This window comes from Bidens hawaiensis, unplaced genomic scaffold (genome assembly GCF_021521415.1).
Source record: "Bidens hawaiensis isolate Kalapana, Puna unplaced genomic scaffold, B.hawaiensis_p1.1 tig00015556_1, whole genome shotgun sequence".
NCBI classification, from domain to species: Eukaryota; Viridiplantae; Streptophyta; class Magnoliopsida; order Asterales; family Asteraceae; genus Bidens; species Bidens hawaiensis.
In genome coordinates, this window is record NW_027492394.1 from 128,826 (window position 1) to 150,292 (window position 21,467).

The window sequence follows — 21,467 nt, forward strand, 5'->3', positions numbered from 1 at the left end:
TTGGACCCACATGATAATGGTCTCTTGCAAATGAGGAGTTATATGTGAGAAAGGCACATGGTAAGGGCCATGTTTGCATTGTGGGTCTAAAACCATAGCAACCACACTTCCTTCTCCAAAACTTTTAAGCAACCATAACAACAACAATGTAATTTCAAGTACAATACATTATCGCTTATAAAACTCGTTTATCAAAAAGTGTTGTTCAGTTGAACCTCAAGGTCCACACACTAATCTATTTCACCAAACAACAATTGAAATATATTTTTGTTCTATCATCACAACCTCCGAAGGTTTCTAAACAGTTGAATGTAGGCTCAGATGAAACTCATAAATGTTGTTGATTGTTTCCAAGCACCACACTTGCCCGACCAAGAATCCATCATCATCATTGCCCTATGTAGACCCAAAAAGTGTGGCAGGATCATCAAAGCATTTTGTCAAACACCTTACGTGCACCGTATCTAATGTGACATCTGTTCACAATAGAGGCTCAGAAAAAACATCACAGCCTTTCTAAAACCCAAACGGACAAACATGCATTTCATCGAACACCTCATGTGCACCGCATTTGAGATCACAATAAGTAAACGGTAGCAAGCATGTTCACCCAAAATCAAAGCAACCAAAGGTGTAAAGGGTCAGATCAAAACCTAAAGTTACCAGAGCGGGTTATCACTGTCTTACTGTCGTCGTAGTCTAAGGTTCCAAAATGGCAGCCCAACCCGTAACAATTGGACAATGCGACGTCAATCCAACCTGCTCATGGAGAGACGACCACTTGAGAAAGAATTCGGGAGGTATTTGATGTATATATATTGCTAGAGATCCAATATCGGTTAATTAGTTTATGGGCTTTCGATTATTAATTCGTTGGTAAGTTATAGTTTCTCTTAAAAGACAATAAAATCTTAAAATTTTTATATTTTCCAAAATTTATATAATAAAATTGCAAACAATAATATCTTAAATGTTATATATTTTTTAACTTTCTGCAGTGAAATTACAAATAAATCTGCAAATTAAATTATTTCTCGAAAATTATTACAAGTTGTTGAAATGAATACAAATTCTGAAAAAGTAATACAAAGTATGAAATTTAATACTAAAGGTAGAAATAATAACCAAATTTCAAGATTACAAAATAAACTCCATTGAAGAAGTTGTATTGGGCTCGATTATAACACCTCTATTGATGAAGTTGTATTGATTCGGTTTTAGCAAATTTGTAGTACGTGAAAAAGACTGTCCGAATGATATCTTTAGAAATCCAGATGTCTTTATAGCGCATATTTATAGTCTCTGTCTCCGAATGAAAAGCTTGGGTTTGGCATCCACGTACCCTAAACGGGTCATCAAGATTTCTCACAATTGAAATAAATCTTTGTCTTTGTCATGAAAAACAAATTCAACTTAACTGAGTATAAATGTGACCACACGTTCCCCAAAACCGGTTTCAAACCGGTTACCGAACCGAAACCGGCTAAAACCAGACAAAAACCGGTCAAAGCCCGACCGAAACCGACCAAAACCCGAACCGAAACCGATCATAACATGGTAAGAAACCAGTTTCAACCCGAACCGAAACCGATCATAAACCGGGTTTGACTTTTGTTGATCAAACCAAACCCATCTTGAGTTTTAAACCGGTTTATACACCTCTACTGTCATAGACAAGTGAAAACTAAATACTCGAACAATATAAAATGAGTAAGGTTCTTTTTTAATCATGGTGGTTTCCAAATTCTTTTCTAATGCTTGTGAGACATTGTTGGTTTGTTTTTCTTTTTTTTGTTTTTTTTTTTTTCGTTTTGAGTCATACTCATTAACATAGTTAGAAAACTCAGTTAACTCAAAAGGTATTTTGGTAGGTGTAATAGTAGCATAATAGCAAAAGTACTAATAATATTAATAACATGTAAAAATATTGAAAAACAACACATGTAATGTATATAATAAAGGAGCCCAGCCGGTTGGATTTGTAAACTGTTTGGCTTTGTTTGTAAACGAGCAAAGTCTGAGCTAGGGTTGGTTTCACTTGTGGCTTGCTCGTTTGACTCATTTTAAATATCTTGATCATAGTTTTTTAAATAATGTAATGTTACAATTTTGTAATTATGAATAGTCATAAAATTACTGTTTTTCTGTTAAAAATTACTATTTTTCTTTTAAGTTATTCATCGAAAACCTTAGGAAAACAAATAATAAATTAGAACTACACTATATAGCGACGATATTTCCCAGCTAAACATTCTAAAAGCCGCTGTATAGGTTATAGCGACAATTTTGTTGGAGCGGCTATAGCCGTTTGCAAGGACGTGAGAGGTTCGTGGCGGTGTAGAGGCCGCCGAGCCCCACGAGAAGGCTCCTTCGGTTTACGTTGGGGAGGATGAGTTGGTTATCATTGTGACCATCTGGTGCACCATTACATGAGACTATTAAAGTGAATGCGGAGGTAAATGGAAGTAGTGATGAAGACATATATAATTAAATTTTTATTAGTGAAGAAGAGAAGAAGGCAATTTGATTTTCAATGTGGATCGACTTAATCTGAGCTCCCATTAATAACTTAAGGGATTCATGTGTAAACTGTGGATTGTTTAAAAAATGTGTGATGAAAGTAGGTAACGCCACTTTATTCGTGATTCCGTGCTGGCTAGTGACTATGTATTGCTATTCGCCCGATTAATCGCCGATTAGATCGGTTAGACAGCCCCGGCTCTAAGGGTGTATCATGTGGGCGTTCGACTGGGGCACGTGTTTTTCGGGGGCACAAAGTTTTTCGAAAATTTCGATGTTATATATATAAATACCCGAACGCTTATAGTTCCAGTATTTTTATAATACCCAAGCACATTTTAGACCACTTTTAGTTACCAAAAAACTTATAGGCCATTAAAAATTGGCAAATGTTCGTTACTTTTAGTTAATCAATAAAAGTTAAATAGATAAAAACAAGAAACGAATAGTCGGAAAAAACAAAAAAGTCGACTTCGAATACCAGCACTCACGGTAACATCTGTAAAAATGAGTTTTTTGAAATTGTAGTTATTGAAATCTTATTTACGGTCAACAATTCTTAAGAAAGACTTATCGAGTTGGCGATGATAGCTTTAGAGAACGGAATTATTTGACATAAACTGTGAAGAGTTGATTCACCAATTTGTTATCAAGAATGTAAGGAGAGTTTCACAAATCCTCGGTTAGCTATTAGCTTATTAAGTATGTCATAAACTAATTTTAATACCATGTTTTTTTGCAAATTTTTATGTTTATTGTCATAACTTTGATCGGCATATAAAAAAATTTGTTTACATTATATAGTACGTTAAAGCTTAAGGGTCACTTTTTCCAGCTTGGTCGGGGCACGTGAATTCTCGGAGCCGGCCCGTTGTTAGAGCTGCATCTTTTTTAGGACATGCATGGTTCATGATAGAAGTTTATGGAGACGAATAATTAAGGGTAAGGAGTTTTAGGGAACGTCACATTTGTGTGTTATTTATCTTAGGGTTAAGAATCCTACATTTTAGGTGGACTTTACATTTGATCGTTTTTTTGTTTGTATATCTATTTGGATCATATGATATCATCATATGTACTTGTATTCTACAATGTCACTCTATTACTCGTTTACATGTTTGTTTTTAAGCCGTCCCTTATCATCCTTTTTTGACGATTCAAAAAGGCACCCCCGAGTCCTGATTGGGGTTCCTTCTTTGTCAATGCTACCACTCAATTCCCCAAGCATAAGCAGGAGTATAGTAGGTGAGAGTCATTATGCTTGCATCTTTTAGACAAACACTACACATGTTCTGACTCGACGACCTGATGTCTAACACATTTGTCATCAAGATTGAATCCCTATAACGACGACATGCCATTGCTAGCTAGGGTTAGCGGGAATGTTGAAGCCTCGTAAATGTCTTTCCCGATGACATATCGTTGGGACACATTAATTTATTTTGATTTTTGATTTTCTTTTATCAAACGTAAAGACGACACAGAAAATAATTGTGTATAGAAGTTAACTAGTTACGCACGGAAAATCACACAACAAAGATTACGCAACTTATAAAATAATCATGCCACCTATGTTAATAACTATGCAACTTATGTTTGAGACTTTGTACGTTAAGCGTCCTTTGTACAATAGCCTAACACTGCATATATCACAAGTAATAGTTAACAATACGACCATCCATATCAAGGCATTGCCATTTCTAAAATAAAGTCATATTTGACTTGAAGTGGTAATGATTGAAATAACATTAACCATTGCACATAAATTTTGCTAAAAAAATGATGATGATATGACGAAAAATGCTCAGAGCAATAATCATTACGTATTGCCTAATAAAGCAAACTAAATCACTTTAGATTGTCGGTCTGAAATAAAAAAAGAAAGTAATAGAGGGTGGTATTTTACATATTCTTCTTTTCTAGAAAAGGCAATTTTAAGCTTTTATGTGGTTTTAAGAGATTGGTAGGATGGCTTGTTCTACTAGAAAGTGAAAAGGGAATTGAAGGGTATTTGAGAGCAACAGTGACATTGCACCAATACCAAATTTTTATGATTGGCCTTCAAGGGAAATGCACCATGAGTATTGCATTTTTCTAAGTAAAAAACTTCACCATAATCTAAGCAACCTCAACCCCTTCTTAGCTACCACTTGCTTTCACCAACCATGAACATTTGGTTTCAATTTCTCTTCTTCTCCCACTAATGGGGTGGCTTCAATCCCTCTTCTCTCCACTCAAAAAGCTTTGGGTTAAACTTCATTCTGCCCACCACAAGAGTATGCTCTTATTACACTTCTCTCTTACTTCTTTTCTTTTTGCACTCATTCGCTTTTTTCGCGTTACTTTGTTAACAAACATGCACCAACCGCGCATTAAAAAATTCCATGGTTAAGACAGTTTTCCAAAGTATTATCGTCAGTTGGTAAATACTTATTTGTAAATGTTCATCATTTGTAATGTATTTGACATGCGCATAATGGGAATTATACTTATAACGTGCGAGTTTTTTCTTTTTTTTCTTATGTAACAGCTAACAATGTTAACCGTAAGCGTGCATTTTCAGGTAGAGGGATATACATATTGTACGAAGATGTAAAATCATGTCCATACGAAGATGTGCATGTACTTTGGTCTATATTGGTCGAGTCTACTCATGCACCACCTCATCCACCGGCTTTGCCACCCATACATTGAAGCAACATTCTTCCCGAAGACGATACCCGAGCTAGCATCATGTGTATGTACATAATCTACCTCTTTTTTCAATCTAGTCTTGTTTTTGTCTCTGAGGTTTTTCGGGAATTGTACTTCAATAAGTTATATTATTATGATACACATTTCGTGCATTCAATATTAAGTTGCATATTCCACATGATGTTTCTACATCGATCACTAAACAAATTTGGGATTCGATCAACATTATAGACTCGACCACTTATCTTATCACCAAGCGTTAGCTTTTAGGTTTGAACTCGATCGCTGATTAGGCGTTGTTGATTTGCTTATGATCAGTCACACTGATTATGGTGGTAAATTATAAAAACGTGAAGACTTTCATTTGGCATGTTTAGAAAGAAAATCAAAATGAATGAAATAAAATGATGGTGGTTTGGCAGTTTGTTGTTGGTTTGTCCCAATTTAAAGCAGTTTTTATTTCATTGTCTCTTGTATAGGTCACTTTCTGTAGATATTATTTGAAAAGACTTAACAATTGAGTTTAGTTTGATGATTTAAATTAAGACTTTTTTAAATGTTTATTTTTCATCTATGAAATTGAATTTTATATATATATGTATATATATATATATATATACCTATGATCTAATGATCTTGTGATATGACGTCCACCCTTATAAAAATGAAGGTGTTAGGTTTAAATCCTAATTCGAGAGAATTTAGGTGCAAATAAATTTGTTGTATAGAAGAAAAAAAAGGGTTAATTTTTACTACTTGCTCGGGTCTTCTGGAATTTAAAAAAAACGGGTCGTCTCGCCCGATCTCGGGGCCCTAATATCAACAAAGGTAGTGTAGAAAGTTTTGGGGCAAACCCCTTATATGCTTTCGGGTCATTTAGGGTTCGGGCAACTTTAACTCTAATTCAGTGTTTTAAAAACCGGTACGTACCGGCCGGTTGAACCAGTTATATCGGATTTTAGTAAGGCAACCGGTATTTAAAACCCGGTATATTTAGACGATTTGCTAGAACATCCTACCGCCGGTTTTTTCAAAAATACCGGTTTAAATAGCAAACCGGTTTTAAAACCAAGAGAATTATGATATTTTTATAAAATGACTTTTAATCTAGCAGATAAAAATTAAAACGAGTAAGCATACTAAACAACGATTCGTTAATCAACCAATTTTGTATCTTGCAAATCCTAGGTTGGCTTCTTTACATATTTTGTACTTGATTAATTTCATATACAAATACAAACTTCATACTTAACTCGATTATTATTCATGTGTGATGTCTATTAATGTACTTTAGGGTTTGTTTTTGAGTTGAATTTGTATTTATATGGAACTACAGGGCAAACTATTCAACCTTGTTGAACATTTCGGTACATCACGGTTCAAACAGTTGTACCGTTTTTGAATAAATTCGGTACGAGTAAATTACTGGTTTTTTAACATTGCTCTAATTCGTGTCGAGCTTCACAATTTGGGCTTCATGTATGGGCTCTAATCACCTATCAGTTTGGGCTTATGTAGATCAATATCATTTTCATCAAAGATTCAAAATAATGGGCCACATTATATCAGCTCCGCGGATTAGATTATTTCTCATTAGATTATTTTTGTTTAATTTCCTTATAGGAGAGAGAACGAAAAGAGAATTATTGGTAGTTTTTTTTAACAGCTAATTTCTTTCACATATTCTACCTTCTACCTTCATGTCTCAAGTGAAACTAAAACCCGTAATCTTTTGGTTAAAGGTCATACACCTTTGTCACTAAATTAAACTAGTGATCGTAGAAATATTGGTAGTTAGATTTCTAAATATTGGGTGCTCATCCACTTGTAATCTCTGATCTACTAACTTCATTTCAGTTTATATATCTTCACATTAGTTGAGAACTTGAGATCAATTTACAGTTGTAGTAATGTCTTGAAATGGGCTGTCAAACTGGAATGATTTTCACTAACATTTTACCCTAATGATCTGTGTTTCGTCACTTCGTAAGTTGTGATTGTCATCATATAAAACCTGTTTCGGTTGGAAAAACTGAACCTAATTTTTGTAGGAAGTTAGTTGCAAAGAAACTTGGTAGGATATTAGTAGTAAAATCCTTTTGTAGGAAATTGACCGCAAAAAACATTGGTAAAATGTTGGCCCCAGAAAAACTTTGGTAAAAAATTGGCCGCAAAGAACTTCGGTAGGAATAATTTGGCAAAACTCGTTGATAGGAAAATGGTCAAAAACTACTTTGTTAGAAAATGGTTGTAAAATTTTTCAGTGTTTTAAAAACCGGTTCAAATCGGCCGGTTGAACCGGTTAAACCGGATTTCGCACAGCAGGCCGGTATTTTGAGTCCGGTATTTTTGACCGGTTTGCTAGAACATCGTACCGCCGGTTTTTGTCTAAAATACCAGTTTTTACTGGCAAACCGGTTTTGTGTCCGAGAAATTTTTATTTTCGCGGCCCGTATTTTTTCGAAATAACTTTTAACCCAACAATAAACATTCAAACGTGTACACTTTAGGACTATTTTTTAATAAACTAAGTGCTTTTGCATTATTTTTTTAATATGGATTAACTTTTTGATTATTTTTTGTTATGGAATCATTTACTTTTAGGTTATTTTTGGATGAAAATTATATTTATATAAAATTATAAGGTAAACTATTCAAACGGTTGAACCTTCCGGTATAACCCGGTTCAACCGGTTTGTACCAGTTTTTAGCTTAATCCGGTACAAGTAAAATACCGGTTTTTAAAACATTGAAAATTTTCCCATAACTTGATTTCCAACAAAATCATTTGGTTTAGAATTTGCCGGTAATTGTCTTTTCTTACAAAATTCCCAACGAAAGCCCGATGCAGGAAACGACCTAGTTTTCTAATAGTGATGTATGCATGTATGTCTATACATATACATAGATATACGCGCATACATACATATGCATACAAAGATACATACATATACACATATAGATATAAATAGTTATTGTACATGTAAACAAATAATAATAACAATAATAAAATTACAAACAGAAATTAATTAAAAAAATATTAAAATACATGAAAGTAATAACAAAATTGACTTGGGAAGAGATGATTAGTCAGGATTTGTCAGAACTACATCTTTATGAGGATATGGTCCATGATAGAAGTTCGTGCAAACATAGTGTCAAGGTTGAGAACTTTTTGAGAACGATATTTTTGGGTCTTAGTTAAGGGACTTAAATTCTTCTTAATTTTAGGTAGACTTAGCATATGACTGTCTTCTTGTTTTTTATGTTTGTTTTACTATGACACGTTTTCAAAATATGTTCTTTTATTGATACATGTATCTTTGTATATTGTCTTCTTTGGAGTTGATGGTTTTTCGAAAAACAACATCTCTATCTTCATGGATATTTACTAGACACGGTTGTTTGTTGTATAAAAATAATACCAAAGCAATACATTCGGCCGGAAGGGTCAGATTTCAAGTTTTAACACCATTAGGAGGAAAATTATATACACATGATAATCCTGGATATTTTTTATAGCAATTCACTTTGATTCTATATATAAAGGTTGACCACGCACATATAGTACATTTTAACTTTTTTCAACATGTCGTTACTTGTATGCTAGCTATTAGCCTATTAGAGAGTTGAGTAACACCCATCCATATAGATGAATATATCAGCATATGTTTCCAAACGAAAGGCTTCACATCTTATTAATATACACTTTCTAGAACCGCCCATAAACTGTACAAAGTGGTGCCATCAAGCCATTGTCAAAGGGCATGATGGTGAAGTTGATGGTCCATAGCATGACCGACCAAGGTCGATAAACGTAATAGACACAACAACCTGGCCCAATTCAATTAATAACAAGTGTGGGCCGAAAGATAATCGAACAGTTATGTGTTGGTGCATGTTTTTTCATATATAGTGATCGAGAATTTCATATTATATATACAAAATTGTGAAACATCATATATATCTAGTTGTTCATACTTAAATATCATTCATGTCTGTACAATCTAGATAAAATATCACATGTATTCATTTCATTATAAAAAAATTAAAATTTTCATATTTACAAATTTTTAACCATAGAATTTTAAATTCCTCTAAATGATTTTTTTTTAATATGAGATTTACACATTTTATTGTAAGCAAACGATTTTTAAACTTCTTACTTTTATAAAACTTTGTTTCAAATTTCTTTTGCCTTCGGTACTAATTTAAGTTTAAACTTTGTTTATAAAATTCAGTTATGAACTTTAGAACTTCGAATTGAATTGACGTGAATATACGAACTCGATTGATGCATATATGTTTTCACATATAAGCGTATGACAAGTTTTAAAATTTCCTCAGATCAAGTTACAAGTTTATGTTTTTTTCTCCTAACTTGGCTGGTTCGAATCAACCCAAATACGTATTGAATTTGAATCGTAGTTCTAATTCTTATTTGATTAGATCAAGGTCTGAATTCACCTTAAAAAATATCTAGCTTGAGCAAACGATTCTCACCATTCAACACTCTCGAGAATCAACTTAATAAAATAGTTTACGAGTAAGTAACGCACCTTAAAAAATATTTTATTTTAAATCAATAAAATATATATTACCATTATATAATAAAAGTTTACCATGTTTAAAATATTTAAAAAATAATTAAGCAACGTGGTTTTAAATTTGTCTAAACAAGTTAAATACATATTTAATTTATAATTATTTTATGTTTTTCTGTTTATTTAATGTCAATAGATTTTCCATTGCTATTATTTTGGTTATGTTCTCTTTTTTATTTGTCCAATTGGCTCCGTCATATATGATTTATGAATGGTGTAAAGAAAACTTGAAAAAATGGTTAAAAATGACTTTCTTGGATTTTGTAAATTTCATATTTAATATATATATATATATATAATTGATAAGTACATACAACTTTTAAAGTTAAACATGAGCAAATATGAAGCTTTTAAACCTTAAAAAACTAGTCATTTTTTAATTTAACGGGTACATATATAATGGGTAATTATAACTTTAACTACTTTTAGAGACGTGTATATACTAAAAATTTGAATCATGTATATACAAAATACATCATAAGTTTATAATGGTATATATGAAAATCTCCGTTTCTTAATAATACCATAACTACATGTTGTATTTAACAATCAAATTGAAGGGAATGACACATAACAAAATGTTAAAACCCTAAGGTGCGGTGATTTTTTCAAACAAGCCGAGCCTATTATCAGATAATCTTGACTTGTATGCGGAATTCTTGTATTCGAACCAAGTGAACTCCTTGTACAAGCTACGTTCCTCTCCTTGTATGAGTGATGGCAATGGTGCTATTTTTTCACTCAATGGTGGTCCACCAAAATATATCATCGACACCCTACTCTTGGTACCGTTTGCCACCACCCTATGCTTCACACTCTTAAATCTTCCATTAGTCATCACCTAAGTCCAAAGCAATCTTAGTCACAATTTAACCATTTTATTATATAACCCCCATCCCAAAAAAAAAAATGAAAGAAAGAAAATAGATCCTTTGAAATATATATTCTTTGTGAAGAAATCCAATATTATTATATATACAATCAAAATTAATTGGCACACGACAAAAGAATATCTTTAATTTACAAATTTTGTGTCATCTTAATATTCACATTTAATCCATCAAAAAATGTAAGTGAAGTTTTTATACCGTAGGTAGTGGTTTGAGTGAAAGAAAGAGAAATCCAATGTTTTTCTGTATATTTGAAAAGTTATTTTTCACACCCTATAATTTTTTAATATATTTTAAAAGTGGTTGTGAGTGAAGGAAAGATAAATGATAATGTTAAAGGTTTATTAAAAAATATTATTTAATTGAAATTGAAGAGAAATTGTAGTGATTTCTAGTGTAATTTTGGATTTGAAGATTGTGATTGGATGTGAATTTTAAGTAATTTAATATTTTAAGTATTTAAGTTTAACTGGGTGTTCAAGGTCCGGTATTGACGGCTATAAATCTTAAAGGTTCGATTACGGTTTTTGATAACCAAAAAACGTTGCTAACAGTTTCACAAAAAAAACGTACAAAAACAAACCGGACCAAGCATGAGAATGCGAAATATATTAGTTTTATTTTATTTATTATCTACTTTATATTTATATGTACTACCATAAATTTATACAAATATACAAACTCATATCCGTTGTTTAAAAAAGTAAGCTCATAAATGAGAAAAAGACTTAAAAAAAAGATCAAATGTAACAAGAAAGAGTGAACATTAAGTAATTACATTCAGCCGCATTAACGATAATGGCGAACATAAAATAGTTTTTTTATACATTTTATCAAACTTTTATGTTAAAAATCTATTTTGTAATCGGTTTTGATAAGCCCAACATTATAGTTATATTATTATTTAAAAAAACATGATTATGACTTTAGAATAAGAAGTTACTTGTTGGACTTGAGAAAAAGATTGATTTGACTAAGGAAACAGACAGCACGATAGGAGAATACATAGATTCATTCGACCTCTTTCTTCGTCTTTCACTGTTTTGTACTAGGTTAAAAACCAGTGTTTCAAATACCGGTTCAAACCGGCCGGTTGAACCGGTTAAACCGGATTTCATACAGCAGGTCGGTATTTATGGTCAGTTTGCTAGAAAATCATACCGGCGGTTTTTTTTCTAAAATATCGGTTTTTACCTGCATACCGGTTCTAAGTCCGAGAAATATTTGATATTTGCGGCTCATATTTTTACAAAATTACTTTTAACCCAACAATTAACTTTCAAACGTGTAAACTCTATGACTATTTTTTTTAAATTGAGTTTTTTTTTATTATTTTTTAATATGGATTGGATTAACTTTTGGATTATCTTTTGTTATGAAAGCATTTACTTTTAGGTTATTTTTGGAGTTGAAGCTGTATATATAGAAAATTATAGGTAAACTATTCAACCGGTTGAACCTCCCGGTATAACCCGGTTCAACCGGTTGTATCATTTTATTTGTTCAATCCGGTAAAAGTTAAATACCTATTTTTAAAACATTGTTAAAAACTTAAAATCAATCTAACCAACACATGTAAATCGCACATTAAAACTTGTACAATACCTAGGCCACGTGTATTTAATAATTAGTTAAAGCGTAACGTCATACTTAAGCTAGTACATCCTTAACTAGCGCGTTTTAAGTTAACTAACATTAACCTTAAATTTAAATTTTTTTTAAAGAATTGGCCCCACACAAAATCCATCATGACAGTGCTCATTAATACCTACCGCCTACCGGGCGTTATGGAGCCTATGTGGCAATTAAAACGCCTAAGACCACCCGTAGTGGTGGCTTTGCCACCAGCGCTATGAAGCAAAACGCGGGGGGTACACCCCCCCCCCCCCCCCCCGCGTTATGTTGATTTCAATTTTGCTCACGTTGTATATAAAACGCTGAGAATGGCACCAAATCCAAATTTGACCGTTGCTTTTTTGACCGTTGGAGAATTAAAAAAAAAATTATTTCCTATATATTAAACCATTTCATCCCCATCCACGTGGCGCATAACCCCTGGATGTGGAGAGTTATGACTACAGCCTGTTTTTGTACAAAACCATAACTCTGACTGGGCGCCACATGGCGCATAACCAATTATAATAGAGCTTTATGAGTACACATGGTTTAAGGCATTAGTCAACATCGCACAATGTTAATATCTTATTACCTGTAACGAATCCCCAACATTGATAAAGAAAGACTCGGAATCTGGAGGAGCAGACATCCAACTTCCATCCCTTAGAAATATTTCAAGCCCGGACGCGTTGTTGGATCGCAAAACGGATATTATTTGCGGGTCAGTGTGCTCGCCAAACCCGACCAATTTCCGATCTTTTGCATGTTCTTGAAACTCCGGAAACGGTGGGTAGTGATTTAGTCGAAATACAGAGTCACTATCTTCATCCATTAACAACTTACTAAACACATTTCTTGGTTGTAATTTCATTTCATCCGCTAGTAATTCCATAATTTCACATGCCATGTGTCTAACCAATGTCACATAATCATTAACAACACCCCTAGCAACAAAAAAAAACTAAGTAATTAGAATAACAAAAACCCTGTAAAATGTATGCATCATTTTATTAGTCAACTATTTAAACGTATAGTTAATATAATAAGAATAATTTAAAAGAAAAGGTAACAACGTGGTCCGATACCATGTAGAATAATATATTTTCAATAATCATGAAAAGGCGTTAAAAAAAAGTAGTGTTTTTACCGAAAATTATCCGGGTAAACGGATTCGGGTTTGGTGTTGAGAAGAAGATATTCGACCCAACCCACATCGCCATTTTTACCAATGCTTTTGTTACCATAACCGAACGGGTCGGGTGGGCCGGATTTCTCTTTAACAGAAAGCGGAGAATCGAAGAACTTGACGGCTTCGGATTCGAGTTTATTAATGAACTTTGCGGGAACTCCGTGATTAACAACCTTAAAGAATCCGAAGTCTTGGCATGCTTTAACGAGGTGGTGTTTTGATTCGGGTTTGGAGAGGTCAATGAGAGGGATGTCGGGTATGATTAATGGGGTTGTGATTGGTTTAGATGGTTTCACGAAGAACTGTTCCATTGGAGGATTTGTTAGAGCCACCATGGTTGAAAGTTGATGAAGATTGTTCAAGGTTTTTGTGTGTTATGTTTATGAAGAATGAAATGAGATGTGGGTATATATAGCAATATTATTACAAACACATGCTATGGTTATTGTAGGGATGTTTCTAGGCTAGAGAGAATATAATATAGTGGATTTTGGCCCAATACAATTTTGGTGAGAGAAAGATTGATTTAGATGGTTAATTGACGGGTGTAAACGAGTCAAGTCATTCGTGATACATTTAAGATCGAATTCTTAAATGTTTGAATCGAACAAGCGTAAACAAACTTGATTCTAGAAATAAACGTGTTCAATAACTGCGTTTGAGTTCGAGCTCGAGCTTCACTTATCGAGCACGAGTTGGTTCACCTCGAGAGCCTAAATGCATCAATCATTTATATAATTTATTTTTAATATTATATATGGCACAGATATACAATAATTATTATAACATGTAAAATTATAATTATATATGCACATACATATGTGTGTCTTGTGTGGATTTTAATAGAACTTTTTAAGATTAAGAACTTTAAGATTATTTTGGACCACTAAGAACACCCATTCAAAAATATATTAGAAAAATGAAAAAATAATAAACCATAAAAAATATAAAAAGTAAAAGAATCAGAACGATTATCTAGCATTTCAGTTTCAGAAAAAAAAAATATAAATCTCTTAGTTGTGCATATGTATATATTATCATTTAACCTCCAGTTACATAATATACACACATGTACATTATCATCTATCGTAAATGTACATATACGTATAAAAAAAATAACATAAATACGTGTTTAAATTAAAAATATATGTATTATACACATATGTACAATTTAGCTAAACCGAGATTTTTTTTTGATCCGGGATGCTAGATAAACGTTTTGGTTTTTTTTACTACAATATTTTTTTTTTTACAATTTTTTTATTATTTTTTTTATATTTTCTTGAATGAATATTCCTGTGGTCCAAAATGGTTCTCATAATTCTCATTTTTCGAATGATTTTCACACGATTTTAACTTACACACACATAGCAATTTTTTTAACATCAATTCAATGAATTACCAAGGATAGATACAACAAAACTTGCACCTTCAAGATTTGAACCCCAACCTTCTGGTTATGGGTCACGCCATTTAACCACCATGATGTATATAAATTAATTAATAAATAATACCTTAACCAAACTCAAGCTAGAAAAACTACTCACATCAAACTCGAGTTTTTGAAATAAAGCCTTAAACGAGCAAAGCTCAAGCACAGTTGAATTTGTAATGTGTATTAAACATTCCTGTATAATTATAATTTTATTTCTTTCATACAATAAGTTTATACTTCAAACCTGTTTCGTATTGAACATCCTTGTATGTAAAGCAAAGGGTAATTTTATTTCTTTTAATTACTCTATCGAGTAATTAATAGAATTAAACTATAATAAGAGGACGTTGCAAAGCCATCTTAATATTAAATTTGGTTTGTCGGGAGACCCAACGAATCTTGTGAACAGTCTAGTGGCCTAACCACCGTTAAGAAAAGGACTAGACTTGTTAGGATATTTGGTGTATATTCAATTGGGGTTCTCATTTTCAAACTTCATGCTTTCAAGTAGGTCATGAAGGTTGGCATGATATTTCAACATTTAATAGAACTATATGCAATAGAATTCTGAATTTTCTTTCTCAAACAACACAATCTTATATCCGAATCCAATGTGGGTTTAGAAATCTTTAAAAGATCACAAACCATGGTCCATTTAATGAAGCGAACAGCACGAAAAGTACCATCGAGAGCTAGATAAGTTATATCCATAACGACATAACATGTATTTAATGAGTTTGTTATTAATGTGATGCAACATGACGGAAATATGTCTGATTATAGATGTTATCGTAATCCTCTTATCCACTACCCTGTTGATACACACGGATAGTGAACCCAGAGTATATATCAATTTGCATGATCCATGATTTTTTATATATGTTGTTGGAAAGGCCGTATATTAAGAACACTTGCAACCACATCATGAAGCAGATACAATTCTAGACGTTATTACGGAAACATATATACAATGGGTACAAACTTTACTAAAGGAGCCTATAAGAAGATATTGATTATTACAAAGACTTTGTAAGAAACTTGTGTTTACATGGGTTTAATAAAGAAAACAAAGAAAACATTATGTAGTTCAAAATGAGGATTTGGAAAATATAAAATGATATTTTGATAAATGATAGATACATATAGGTTACTAATTAATGAATTAATATCTTTGCCAGATGATGGAACGGGAAGACCTAGGATGTAGAAGATCATAAAATGAGTGATTCGGCAGAAAAAAATGTGAATGAAAGATCCCACTGAATTGAATTGGGTCCAGGAATCTAAGAAATAGTGAGAATTCTTGATCTCTTTCAATATCTCTCTCAATTCTAAAATCCAGGACTTGAATTCATGTCCTGTCATTAAATTCCTCCTGATTTATTAGAACTAAAAGAATTCCATTTAAGCATCTCATTGCTTTAGTTGAAAGATTCCATTTGAATTGGAATCTGGTCATTCACTATGACCCGCTAAGCATCCATGGCTGAATGGAAGGAGAAGAAGGAGCCGAGAAGAGGGCATCAGCAACAACTGGTTTTATTACGGGACAGCTCATAATGTTCATATCGATCTATTATGCGCCTCTGCATCTAGCACTGGGTAGACCGTCAAATATATCACTTAAGTTACTATATTTATTTAATATATTATGTTTTTTATTTTAAATGTGAACGAGATAAATAAAATAAGTGAGAAAAAGATTTTTAGGCTCATTGAATTGTACTACATGACATAAATAGCTACTTCTTTATTACATGTAGATGTTCCAAAAAAAATAAATAAATAAATAATAAAAATAATTATTACATGTAGATTAGGATAAGTGTCATTTGTGACAAGGGTGGACTCCCATCCGTCTTTCAAAATAAAAAGTAATAATTAACCTTTACTTGCCATAAACATAGAGTAATTGATGTTATTCTTTCTCAAATGTGTGAGCGTTTGTATCTCGCATGTCACCAATGATCACGTCAATTACGATGGGTCATGTGTATCTTATCTCCCAACTTCAGTTTGAAATTAACCATAGTGTTTTGAAGAATTCAAAGATCATAAAATAGTTCAAATGTGAGGTAACTAGGGTATTGAAGAGACCTAGATATTAAGAGTGCCTCCTCTATTTATTGTGTTTGTTGGAACATTTAAAACGAGCATCATTTCATCCGGTCCATTGTGAATTTACTAGTTAAGAAAGATACCATAAATATACAAATGCAACGAGTAATGCCCTTCTGCAATATCATGATATACATGTGTAGACAAATGATATCTAACACATTATAGTGATGATAACTGTTCTTCAAAGTCATTGTTAGGTTTCCATAGGGCTAGCAATTTATACACGAGACACGAATCTACGACACGTATCTACACGACTTTAACATGTAACAGGTAAGGACTTAACAAGTTTCGTGTACTAAACAAGTAGAGACGAATTTACTTGTTAATTTTCATGTCTAAACAGGAAAAATATCTGTTATTATTAAAGACATGTTAATACCTGGTTAGATTTTTATAATTAAATATATATATATATAATTATAAGTTATCTTAAACCCTAATTTTCTAAAACATTCGCACTCTATGTTTCTCATCCGTCACCACTCACGAACATTCTCTTTCCGTCTTTTGTTTCACTAAATAGATTGTCAAATATGTGTTTCTAAATAGATCTTATCGTGTATATTATGTAGTAACATGTTCATGTTCGTGTACATGATAAGTTTTTGTGTCGTGTATAAATATACATATTTTATATTCGTATTTTATCGTGTTAGTGTCTTATCATTTATAGAGGTATACACAATGTCTCAGCCTTATGTTTTCAGAGTTTTTTCTCAAAAGAGTGTTGTGAAGAAAATTTCTTACCAATATAGTGTTGCTACAAAAGTATTTACCAATTAAGTGTTTTTAGTTTCTCTCTCTTATTAAAATCATTAGGTAACTTTTAACTTTAATACAAACAAACTTTTTTCATTAACAAATACAAACTAATTTAATATTTTGAATAAATGATTTGAATTTTACTAAATAAAAATGTTTTTTTTTCTTTTATTAGATAAACATTTATTTTATATAATAAAAATAACATATAAAATATATATAAATAACAAAAATAATACATTAAATATGCCTATTGATCTTTATAAAAGTAAAAAAAAAATTGTACCTACATTTTGTATCTTATTACATAAAGCAATGTCTTTATGTATATAAGAAAATATTTATTTATAAAAGAAACGAACGTATTTAACATATTGTACCACTATTTGGAAAATATTATAGCATTTTTTTAACAAATTGTACCTTTATTTTGTATCTTATTACATAAAGCAATGTCTTTATGTATATAAGAAAATGTTTATTAAAAAAAAGAAAAAAAACATGCATTACACAACAACGTACGCTAGCGGAACTTAATATATACTATAATTGCAATTTTTTAACTTGTTTGTTATGTGGACTTTTAATATTAGTGTAGTCTTCATATGCATTATCTTTTTTTACAAACTCTTCTAATACTAAAAATAATATGATTAAAAGAATCTTCCTAAATTGTAAGACCTGCGAATAAAAAAACATGTAAAGAAAAAAGACATACAATTATATTTAATAAAAAAGTAGTTTTTAAAAATATTAAAACTAGTTTGTTTATAAAGTTATATGTTATCCAATAACATATAAATTTATAAACAAGAGAATTTATAACATTATATTTATTATATTGGTTTTATTTATAAAGATCTCAAGGCATATTCTATGTATTATTTTTGTTATTGTATATATTTTATATGTTATTTTTATTATATAAAATACATGCTTATCTAATAAAAGAAAAAAATAATTATTTAGTAAATTTCAAACTCAGCTATTCAACATATTAAAATAGTTAGTTTTTGTTTAAAAAAAAGTTGTTTTTTTTTGAAGTTAGAAGCTATCTAATAATTTTAGGAGAGAAATTCAAAAACATTTAATTAGTAAATACTTTTGTAGCTACACCATATCAGTAAATGCTTTCTCCACAAGACTTCTAAGAAAAAATTCTATGTTTTCATACGATCATATGCAATTTTAACCTTGAGAAATGGGTTTGTAATTAAGGCAAGTGGGGCATGGAAAGTCATAAATGCAACAAGCGGAAGAGGGTTGAGGGGTTATGCTGGAATTGACGAATGTAAGGTGGCCACGTGGAACTGAAAATGACAACGTTGTCATTGGCCATAACACGTTTCTAGAATGTTGTTCAATGATACATTGATATCTGTGGCTAGCATGGTGGCCATTCTTTTAACACGTGATATCCTGGAAACCGTACATTTGAAATAAAAGCGGCGATACTGCCTAAGTTCAATTTTTAGTCATTCTGGACAGGACTATATCTTATTTTCACTGATCATGATGCAATCTTTTTTCTTCTTTTTAATATAACCTTCTAAGTATAGTTACATACCACTAAAAAATAGTGTTTCCGACGATACATAAGAAAAACGGGCAACAAACTGCACCAACAACCTTTCTTAGATAGCTACACTAACGTTCAAAAATAGCATTCATATGACGTGGGGGTCACAACACTACAATTCATGATTTATTGAACATGACTAAGTAAATCTATAGCCCCAAACACTAGGAAATTAAAATTATCAAATGCGAAGGGAATTAATAGGTGTTGGGTAAAGACACGTTTTCTCGTGGTTGATCACTTTGCATGAAGCAACTTTTAATGCAACCTGACCCACCATGAAAAGTTGAAAACCCATGTGTGTTTCTTCCTATCCATCAAAACCAAAATGTCAGCTGGTTTGAGAGTTGATCTTCTATCCATTGGGTTGATTAAGAAATTTACAGATGCTTAAATCTTAACGTAAATCCCGACGCACCTGAATATGTCATAGAACACATCCCTAGCCAAATTAACACTAATATTTAAGGACTAAAAGTTGAAATATATATTGTAAATTTATATTTCAATAATACATGAAAGTTAATTTAAAAAGTCGGCTATGTTGATTATCTAACAATTAACTAGAGTGTTACTTTTTAAACGGATCCAATAACTCAATACTATTAGCAGTCGATTCTTTGGAGGTAAATTCAGAGGACAACATTATTGCCCATATTTTGTATTTTAGTTACATTATCTACGGCCATATTCATGTTGCATGTTTATAATATATTCAAGTCTCTCATAACTAATGAAAACATCCAAATTATTCAATATGAATATATTATCCATATTCATGGTATAAAGCCTAACTAAAATCTCATATTTTTGTCATATTTCTTCTATCATGTTTCCGGCTCTATGGCCGCCAACAAAGATGTCATGGTGGCTGCACCAAAACTGTCAACCTTGCACCTTGTCTACATTATAACGAACATTTAGAATAAGGCTGGTATCCTTGACGACACATAGGTTACATACTCATTTCTATTAAAAAATCGATATATTTAATTGAAAAATCTCGATTTGTAAATTGTAATAATATGAGGGAAAAGCGACGGTGCAAAAATATTTGAAACAGTTTGTTTGATGTTATTAATCTGTTTTTAAAACATTTTATTATTATTATTATTATTGGAACAATAGGAAAAACTAATAAAAAATGAGAGAGAGCACTTATGATGATGTAACACGTGATTCAAAATATCTTTGTATTCAAATGTGATATTGAACTTGGAATTGTGATATGACCGAGATAACCACAAATCATATATAGGAGATTCCCCAATCAATCTTTACTTTTCTAATTTTGGCAACATATAAGAAACATCATTAGTTTGATGTAACATTTAATCGGAATTTAAAAATCAATAATAATGTGAATTTACAATAGTTTTTTATAGATGAATAAAAATAGCTTTAATCATTTTAAAATATATTCAGATTGGATGAGCTAAGATCAAGAGCTTTGCACATGTAAGTTTAATCTTTCTAATTTTTTATGTTTATCATAAATTAAACACACCATTTGTATAACGGTAAAAATGTTGGTATTATCTAGTAAAAACTAGAGTTCAGGTCTTATAAAAAGAAAAAAAATATGAAAAATAAAAAATTGCTTTTAAAATAAAAAAGATAGATTTGCACACCATCACATTAGTTATTATAATAGGTGTATTGAATGGCGCAACAAATAGTTTTAAAGGTATTTAAGAAAAGCGAGAAAGAAACTTAGAAAACTACAAGTAAAACATCTTTAATTCGCCGTTGTGAAGAAATTCTTGACTAATGTGGCCTATCTATGGGATTGGCAGGCGTCGGGGGGCTCGTGAAGGTCGTGCATGTGAGGAAGGGTGAGTTTGAGGTATACGAGAGGGGGAATGACTAATGAGAGTGGACCATGAGTCCGTCCACAACTCCACGTTTGAAAATGGGAAAAGGGGGGACATGTAGGAGGGACAACATCTACCATGGCGGAGTTTAGATTTTATCCAAGTTAGGATCTGGTGTGGTTGAACCAATTAACACATTAAGAAAACATGTCTTTTTCGGGTCAACCTAAAAGTATAAG

The 21,467-nt window shown here is 31.8% G+C and overlaps 1 protein-coding gene across 1 annotated transcript; it reads right to left on the reverse strand.

The window, feature by feature from the left end:
- Positions 1–10,316: 10,316 nt before the first annotated feature.
- Positions 10,317–13,860, reverse strand: LOC143549393 (gibberellin 2-beta-dioxygenase 1-like). Its single transcript, XM_077040293.1, has 3 exons — positions 13,473–13,860; positions 12,918–13,269; positions 10,317–10,659 (listed from the first exon to the last, which is right to left on the reverse strand). The coding sequence occupies exons 1-3, from the start codon at positions 13,847–13,849 to the stop codon at positions 10,408–10,410; spliced, it is 981 nt and encodes a 326-aa protein (XP_076896408.1). The 5' UTR covers positions 13,850–13,860; the 3' UTR covers positions 10,317–10,407.
- Between the last annotated feature and the right edge of the window lie 7,607 nt (positions 13,861–21,467).

Excerpts from the sequence above, each read along its gene's own strand:
- LOC143549393 (XM_077040293.1), bottom strand. The coding sequence starts at position 13,849 with ATGGTGGCTCTAACAAATCCTCCAATGGAACAGTTCTTCGTGAAACCA. Across the intron at positions 13,270-13,472 it reads GTTTACCCGGATAATTTTCG|GGGTGTTGTTAATGATTATG; the intron begins GTAAAAACACTA and ends TTTTGTTGCTAG. Across the intron at positions 10,660-12,917 it reads ATGTTGGGGATTCGTTACAG|GTGATGACTAATGGAAGATT; the intron begins GTAATAAGATAT and ends CTTTGGACTTAG.